Source organism: Poeciliopsis prolifica, unplaced genomic scaffold (assembly GCF_027474105.1).
Source record: "Poeciliopsis prolifica strain line A6 unplaced genomic scaffold, Auburn_PproV2 SCAFFOLD030, whole genome shotgun sequence".
Lineage (NCBI taxonomy): Eukaryota > Metazoa > Chordata > Actinopteri > Cyprinodontiformes > Poeciliidae > Poeciliopsis > Poeciliopsis prolifica.
Window position 1 is genome coordinate 383,543 of NW_026562405.1, and position 9,341 is coordinate 392,883.

At 36.2% G+C, this 9,341-nt stretch overlaps 1 protein-coding gene across 4 annotated transcripts in view; it reads right to left on the reverse strand.

Annotated features, from left to right (window-relative positions):
* The window catches only part of LOC129372756 (dedicator of cytokinesis protein 3-like), a 139,587-nt gene that overhangs the window by 37,605 nt on the left and 92,641 nt on the right, over nt 1-9,341 (reverse strand). For all 4 annotated transcript variants that reach the window (XM_055050244.1, XM_055050243.1, XM_055050241.1 and 1 more), the window contains exons 6-7: nt 5,014-5,162; nt 3,228-3,312 (exon numbers count right to left, since the gene is read on the reverse strand). In XM_055050244.1, the coding sequence (XP_054906219.1) occupies nt 3,228-3,312; nt 5,014-5,162 (234 nt within the window). The remainder of the gene's footprint in view (nt 1-3,227; nt 3,313-5,013; nt 5,163-9,341) is intronic.

The window sequence follows — 9,341 nt, forward strand, 5'->3', positions numbered from 1 at the left end:
AGAGGAAGCAATAAGTCAAATGCTGTTTGATGAATGGGAGTAAGGGCCGTCACTGACAAGATGGCTCCAATTATTCCAATCCGAGAGAAACCAGAACCAGACTGCTAGCATTTTCGCTTGTTTCATCCTAAAACTAAGTTTTAATGAATCAGAATGGGTTGTGTACTAAAGATTGACACTAATAACAGACAAATACAATTTTATTGGTGCTTATCGCACAGCTGCACGAACAAACACCTCCTATTTCATTAATATGGACTGCGTTTTCAATGGATGCCAGTTATTTATTTAACCACTTCTATATGTGTTTTATAAAAATATCAAGGAAATAATAAAGAATTAATAACTGGTATTCAGATGTATCCATTGAGTATTTACTTCATTAAATAACAGCTATCTGTTTTAAAAGCCTGATTCTCTACTCATGAAACCAAAAGATTTCAGCTTAATGTTACATGAACATAGAAAGGTTTTTACAATTTTATGTCTCTAGTTTTTGTTGGTAACAAAGAATAAACTGGTAAGCATTCCTGAAATGAAGGCATTTTCTTGTTCTGAAACTGTATTTTTTTAAACTGTATTTGTGAAGTGCATAATTCAGAGACTGAGGTCCAGTCAAAAGTCAGGGAGCAAAAAACATCTTAAATACATCTGCAGACGGAGAGCAAAAATACACTGCATTCGTCGAAAATCATTTTGCTCTAACGAACTCAGAGTTACTTCACATGGATGAGCCTCATATGTTTAGTCCTCCTCAGTTTCCCTGTTTCTTAATTTCAGCTCAGTCTCTAAGCAACAGAAGAAAAGCATTACAGAAGCATTGGTGATTGTTTAACCCTGTTGAGCTGTTTTGAATTAAGCAAAAACTTAACGTTTTTCTGAGAAACCAGGAATCTTCAAGGATGTGTCTCAAACCGCCGTCACATCAACTTTAATTAGCTTCAGTTATTTTGTAATAGGTTTTTCATAATGGTAGGTCAGGAGGAAAAAGATATTCTAACTACAAACTAAAGTTTGTTCAGATAGCATAAAAATGACAAAAAAATAAGACACATCCTTAACTTTAACCATTATAACATGACTCAGTGTGCCCTTGAAAAGAAACATGATTATAAAAGATTTTGAATTGCTTAGCAACTTCTGTAGTTTGGAAATGATAACCTTAGCTTCATAATAAGAAAACATTGATTTAGAAAATGTTCCCAAATACATCACAGTTCACCTGACTAATAGCTGAAAACGTTTAGTCTGATGCTTTTGGGAACAGAATCATAAAGAACCACAAAACTGGCCGTACAGGTACGGATACAGAGAGTCATTTTACAGTCATTAGTTCAGATCGTCGGTTCAGCAGTTTTGAAGTGACCTGAAGGACTCTGATGAAACAACCAGCACATGGCTGCAGTCTGCACATTAACATCCTTGCTTCATTTTAGGCCAATTTATGCCTGGTGATGGTTGTGAAAACTTAAGCAACACAATGAATTGAAACAAAAGGGAAATGGCTTGGTTTGGTTCTGTATTTTAGTAACTAAGTATAACATCTGACTGTTTCCAGAAAAAAGTTTACCTTCATTTTAGATTAAATATTACTTTTGTTTTGTTTTCAAATAAAAAAAAAGAGAAACATTGAACAGACAGGGTTTTGAGCAACAAAAATAGTCATATCAATTCCTAACTTTTCAAAAGGTTGATGATTTATAGGCAGACGGCAGACAACAGGATTTTATTCGGTTATACCACAGGAAATAAGTTCAAATCATTTAATGTAAAATAAACTGTGTACTGGAGCATTACCAAATATTTGTATGGATTCACTGTTTCAAATATCAATCAGAAGAAAGGACATTTACAGAAAAAATAACTCCATGTTTACTTCTTGGGTTGATTAATAATGGTTAATATCAGTCTAGTGTTCCTTCTGCAAATAAATATTTCAAATCTATGCCCTAAACCAGCATGCAAGAAAACAGAGACAACAAGAACAGTTGGGTGTTAAATCAACACAACATGGATAAGTGGTAAATAAAGTATTAATATAATTCTGACACAGCATAAAAACACTGGAGATTATTATTTAGTGTTTCAGCTAAATCAAATGGTTTAACCTTCTAATTGAACCTTCCTGGGTTATTTTTGTTTTTTTAACTTAAAAATGTAAATTAAAAAAAAATGTTTGATTTCATATGGTCAGGATGAAAGATGTTTTTTATTACTATTGATCAAGTTTTTAGGATTTTACTGGAAGCGTGACCTCCCTATAAAAAAAATCATGTTCAAAGCTTGTAATAAGACAGCAGACATTAAGAAATATTATTTTTAAAAATAAGTTTTATTTATTCAGGACACATATTTTTAAATCTTTAGTACTTGAATAGTGTAATATCAAAATATTGGTCTTAGGTGCATGTCTCAGTTTAACTAACAAACTAAAATAAGAATTTGATTCCTTTGAAAACAAATAGCCTTACTTGACATCCCTGAATGCCAAAAACCTTTGGTAATAACAATTTAGGAAGTACCGTGAAATGATTTATAGACTTTTCTTGTATTGAAATTAAACTTTTCTTTTTCTTAAATAGAAAAATAAACCCAGAAGAATTCAAGTCAATATAGATCTGCATTTCACCTGTATTTTCAGGGACAGTTGTTAATTCATTAAAGCTTGCTGCCTCTTCATACAATTTGGTTGCTTGAAGTAAATATGAATGGAGTAGACAGATCCTTCAAACTAACATTTACAAGGAACCACAAGTTTTGTAACACGGAATTATGACAATATGATGTGACAGAATTTCAACAAATATGGTCATACATCTGTTATTCATGTATGACCTCAGCATCAACCACAGTGCCCATGCATAGCTATGAACTAATGCAGCCATCTGCAGCTGCTCTGGCTGCATTTATGCCTGTTCAAATGATCAGAAAAAAAGTATGTTGGTTAATATTTAAGGGGAACAGTGTAGTGTAGTCTGTTGGCTGGGTTAATATTTGAGCTGCTTTTTTACACACAGTCTTCAAACTGTGTTTTTTTTATTTGACTTCATTTAAATAACAAGTGTCTTGGCACAGATGAAGCATTTTTCTGTCTTCCTACCATATAATCTATGATAGGAAGATTATATGGTAGGATAAACTCACCCTTTGTGTGATATTGTGTCTGAAAGGGTTGTGAGGCAACAACTTTAACAGTAGCAACTTAATGACCTGGACAAATGTCTTACCATTTTATACAAATCTGAGACACTTATCTGGTCTTCATCAACCATCTCAAACTCCTTCCTTGGGACCAAGTCCAAACCCAAGTGTCTGGGGAAAAAAAGACAAAAAAATGCACGAAAAGATTTCAGTTTTAAATGTTATAGAAGACGATTTAGATATAGACCAAGATACACAAACCTCCAAAGCAATCACACCTGAACATCATCATTTCTAACATTGTCAAAAAAATATCTTTGCCTGTGTTTTATAACTCCTAAATCATTACTCAGCCTGCTTGATTGCAAATTAAAGACGTTGATCCAAACTTAGAAGAAATGGTGAATAAATGTCTTGGTTGGTGAAATGGTTTCTCAGGATAAGAATAGGGTGGCAGTTGAAACCCACATGGGGAGAAAAGGCACCTAATTTGTTGCCTTGAAACTTTAGGACATGGTATTATTAAGATTTATGCACAATGAATATGCCTTTCTAATTTTCTTTCATTGGAAACAAAATTAATATATAAATCTTTACATTTTAGCTCAAACACTCAAATGTTTCAGTTCCAAATAGTTTATTCCGATATTAAAACTTTTCTAGACTAATTGTATTAATCATGAATACTTCAATTTGTCACCAAACTCATATATTAATGTTTATCCTGACAATATTAAACCTATGGTATTATGTGTTAAGACTGATGTATGATAACATACGGTGACTTCACAACAACCTTTGATATTGTGATCAATATATTGGTATTGTGATATACGAATATCACAATATCAATATATCCTTGAAATGAATTAACTTTCATTTCTGTAGCTCCTTTTATTCCTGAGTTCCCACCAGCTGTAAACTGCATTAGCATTGATCTGCCCAACAAGATAAGCAGCCCCCTCATTAAGATGTTTTTGAGGAAGTGTGGTCGAAAAGTATTTGGTTTGCTCATTGAGCCCTGTTTGCAATGATGTGTGAAAATCACTGTCAATAAGGAGATCTCAGTTTGTGCAAAGAAATATTACAGCTATAACAGAAGTGACTTGAATAAATGTTTTCTTTTCTGAGTTATTGTAACTTGGTCCACTAGTTTGTTGGCAGTTTATCTGAATTCTTTCTTCTAAATGTAGCAACCAAAGCACTTTCACAAGTTAAGACTTGTTTAAGTCTTTAGATTGAAGTTTTCCAGATCACTCTTTTGTTCAAGACTTTTTTGTCTCAACATTTCAGAATTTACATATCTTTTCAACCATGTTTAAAGAACAGATAAAGTCAAAAATTAATTTGTGGAAGCTAAAAATGCAAATCCAACAGAATATACTTAGAAGAATGCAACTTTTAGAAGATGAAGTAGGAAATAATATGCGAAAACACAAACATTTTCTTTCTCTGTAGTAATCTGCACCTCTAGAGTAATTAAATCAAATTCATGATATAGTCAACTTGAAGGCACACAGGAGTTTTATTCCATGCCATCTGTTTTCCATCAGCCTTTCACTGACTTCATAAATCTTTCCAACTACTGGTAATATGCTTCAGTCATCAGCTTCTGAAAATCACTTCTATTACCCAATGCAGGGATCTGGGCAGACACTCATCTCCTGACTTTAAGTGCTGAGAAAGTTTACCAGTTTAAATCAAAACTACTGTGGAAACTTTTTCAATGGTTCTGATCTTAAAATTGACTCTCAGTCAATTTTAAGATCAGTTATGAGTCATGACTTTAAATCCATTGAAAGTTTAAAAGTTTTATGTACATCAGTGTGAGTAAAATAAGTTTTTTCATAAGGATGAAAGATGTTTTCTCACTCGTTGCCCCAGTCGAGTCTGACAGTGATGTGTCTCTTGACGTCTCTGCTCTGGTCCTGTGTGAGGTGACCAGAAAGCAGCTGCCTCCTCAAGTCAATCAGCTCCATCATAACGTGTCGGACCTTGTAGAACAGATCCACTTTGTGTTTCTGATGGACAGAGAGAAACAAGAATCTCAATAAGGAGAGTAAGCTGTTAGTAGTTTAGTCACAGTTCTGACTATAATTTGTTAGTTGTTATTTATAAACCTTGGTCATTTAAAAAGACATCCTGAAGTTTTTGTTGTTTTTTTGGGGGGTAGTGGTTGAGGGGGGTTCTACAAATGCCTTTATACAATTGTCTGAAAAAGAAACTACAACACATGATGGCAGCTTGTATGTTTCTCTAACATATTATTATTTGATATATGTTAATTTATCAATAATTATACTTCAAATAATATAAATAAACAATAACAGATGAACACGTGGTTTTGTTTTTGGTCATAAACTCTAATTCTTTGAAGTTGGAAGTCCTCATTCCCATCACCCTAATCTTAAGCCATAGATTCATTGATTTTTTTTTCCAGACACTTGATCTATGAGCTTATTGGAAGCTCGTTCCAAAAAGCTTAGAAGCTTATTGGAATGAGTCATTTGGTATGAAGTCTCTCTGTCTGTCCTGGACACTCTTGATGTTGGTTCCACTCAGAAATTATTAAGGAGCATTTACAGAGAGACTCATTGAACTACTCTGTTAGAGTCAGTTTTCTGCTCAATGTAGCAACTTTTTCATACCATTTACTGAGATTTATTACCTCAACAAACTCAAAAAGTTGAGAGCAGTCACTTTTAAACTACTGTTATGCTCTGAAGTCCATTTTATCCATGATCTTTCATTTGCTTAAACTGTTGTCCACTCAGCTGCTGAAAGGGATGTAAATATTCGCAAAGAATCATTATGAGGCTTATTGTGTAATTATTGATCTTGTAAATATGGACACAAGTAAACAAAATGCTACAGCATAGCTGACAGTTCCTGTGTGACTCATTAATATTAGTTTACACACAACAAAAACAATACCAGGTGCTTAAGTACAAGTGTCCTAGATCAAAACAAGACACTGATATTAACAACAGATATTTAGACGAAAGCATAAGCATCTGATCTGAGACCAAAAATCCTGGATCTAAAAGCATCAAAATAATAAATTATAAACAACACTATTATTTGTAATAATTTATTTATGTAAATAGCATATAAATGCTTTCTAATGAAGGAAATAAATTCAGCATCTTTGAGTTATGCAAATAAAATCAATTTCTTCAAGGTCTCACAAGCAAAGATTAAACTCCCACTGTCAGTGGTTTTAACTGCATGAGGTTCTAAATTCACACACCTACGTACGCACGCACACGCAGAGATAATTAACACACACAAGCTGGAACATAACTCCCCTACCTTAGCCTAGAAGCTTCTTCTATTATTAGTGCTCTAATTTATCCTATAGGCCTTGAACAAGGCTGTGGGGTTAAATGCCCATCCTGATCTTGGCAGGCAGCTGCATAGGCAGCAGAGAGCCAGGTGCATTGGCCACACATACACACACCATTGCTGTACGTACACATAGTCATTGTCACTGAGAGTGAAAAAGTCTCAGATCTACAGAACAAAACTGCCAGCAGTGTGTATATATATATAATATTGCGCTATATTTATCAAATCACAATATGTGTAAAATCAACTATATATAGATATTTTATGCTTCCTCATTGCACAAGCTCATAGCTGGGTATTGAAATATTAATAAGTACTTTCCGTGATGTAAACAGCATATGCAAAGGTCAAAAATTAAACCCAGCAGGGGAAAAGAAAAGAGCAGCAGACCAGAAGTTTATTATGTTGCTAAGCATATCTTCATGTTTCTACCTAAGGTCTCAGTCTTCCTATAATGGGAATTACAAAATATAGAGTTCTTATTTCCATTTGAATTATTATATAAATCTGGGCTGCAGTGGAGGTGGAGCTGTTTTTGGGAACGTTAGCTTAGAAACAAGACAACAAGAGTTATTGCTTAAGAGATTTCTGTGCTGTTCTCACAGTGTATGATGGTATAAACATGAACCAGAAGAAAAATAATAATAAAACTTTGACTGTGAAGCAGATATGATACAGTTCCACCACAGAAGTCAAGAAACTTAATCTTTTCATATATTTCTGAGTGTGGATAGGGATTTGTTGTGTAAGATGGATATTGTGTAGCAGCCAAGGTTTACTGCAATTGATTCGATTAATTCTGCAATTCTGCACAGACTACGTTAACCCTTTAACTCTGAAAGTTCACTCAAAACACATGAAAACTATTTCAAGCACCTTAGAAAGTTATGATTCCAAGAATTTTCAGTTGTTTGTGGATGCCCAGATGCAAAATAACAAAAAAAAAAAAACAGGAAATGAAACTGCTATCTCATAAGGCTGTATCAGACTGAATCACATCCTATTGCAGGGAATTATACTGTTTTATGCTATTAATATGTGAAATCCTATATTACCTTTATAATATAGCAATTAATTATGGATCGTGCACATTTTGATTGTGTTAACGTTAAGTTAAAGTTTAATGGTGTTTTAATGGTCAACATAACATTGACCAATCCCTTATAGTGTACATATAAATTTATTCTTTCATGTTACAATCGTATTTCAAAAATATTTACTTTTGAACTAGTCAAAAATTTAATATGAAGAAAACACTAAATTAAAACTAATTAGACTTAGAATCAGTGTCACTACAATCTGATCACAGTAAACTTTATATATATATATATTAAAAAAAAAATTTCCTTCTCACCCACCGCGGGTGGTTCTTATCCTCTGAGCTCGGGTCCTCTACCAGAGGCCTGGGAGCTTGAGGGTTCTGCGCAGTATCTTGGCTGTGCCAAGGACTGCACATTTCTGGACTGAGATGTCTGATGTTGTTCCTGGGATCTGTTGTAGCCACTGCTCCAGTTTGGGGGTTACTGCCCCGAGGGCCCCGATGACCACAGGCACCACTGTGGTCTTCACCTTCCAGGCCCTCTCCAGTTCTTCCCTGAGGCCCTGGTATTTCTCCAGTTTCTCATGCTCCTTTTTCCTGATGTTGCAATCACTTGGTATTGCTACATCTACCACAACGGCTTTCCTCTGATGTTTATCCACTACGACAATGTCTGGTTGGTTCGCCATTACCATTCTGTCTGTCTGGATCTGGAAGTCCCACAGGATCTTAGCTCTGGCGTTCTCCACCACCTTTGGGGGCGTTTCCCACTTTGATCTCGGGGTTTCCAGTCCATATTCTGCACAGATGTTCCTGTACACTATGCCTGCCACTTGGTTGTGTCGTTTCATGTACGCTTTCCCTGCCAGTATCTTGCACCCTGCTGTTATGTGCTGGACTGTCTCAGGGGCTTCCTTGCACAACCTACACCTTGGGTCTTGTCTGGTGTGGTAGATCTGGGCCTCTATTGCTCTGGTGTTTAGGGCCTGTTCCTGGGCGGCCAGGATGAGGGCCTCTGTGCTGTCCTTGAGTCCAGCTTTTTCCAGCCATTGGTAGGATTTACTGATATCAGCTACTTGGGTTATTTGCTGGTGGTACATCCCATGTAGGGGTTTGTCCTCCCATGATGGTATCTCTGGCACCTCAACCTCCGTTCCCTGTTGTCTGAGACATTCACTGAGCACATTGTCTGTTGAGGCTTTGTCCCTGATGTATTTATGGATCTTAGTTGTTTCGTCCTGGACAGTGGTTCTCACACTCACTAGTCCTCTGCCTCCTTCCTTGCGGCTCGTGTACAGTCTCAGGGTGCTGGATTTGGGATGGAACCCTCCATGCATGGTTAGTAGCTTTCTAGTCTTAATATCTGTGGCTTTTATCTCCTCCTTTGGCCAGCTAATTATTCCAGCAGGGTATCTGATTACTGGCAGGGCATAGCTGTTTATCGCACAAATTGTGTTCTTGCCATTGAGCTGGCTTCTCAGGACTTGCCTTATTCGTTGGAGGTATTTAGCTGTGGCTCCTTTCCTTGTGGCCTCATCGAGGTTGCCATTTGCTTGTGGTATACCTAGGTACTTGTAACTGTCCTCAATGTCTGCTATTGTTCCTTGTGGGAGTGAGACTCCTTCTGTGCGGATCACTTCCCCCCTCTTTGTGATCAGCCGACCACACTTCTCTAGTCCGAATGACATCCCAATGTCTGTGCTGTAGATCCTGGTGGTGTGGATCAGTGAGTCGATGTCTCGCTCAGTCTTGGCATACAGCTTGATGTCATCCATGTAGAGGAGGTGACTGATGTTGGCCCCATTTTTGAGTC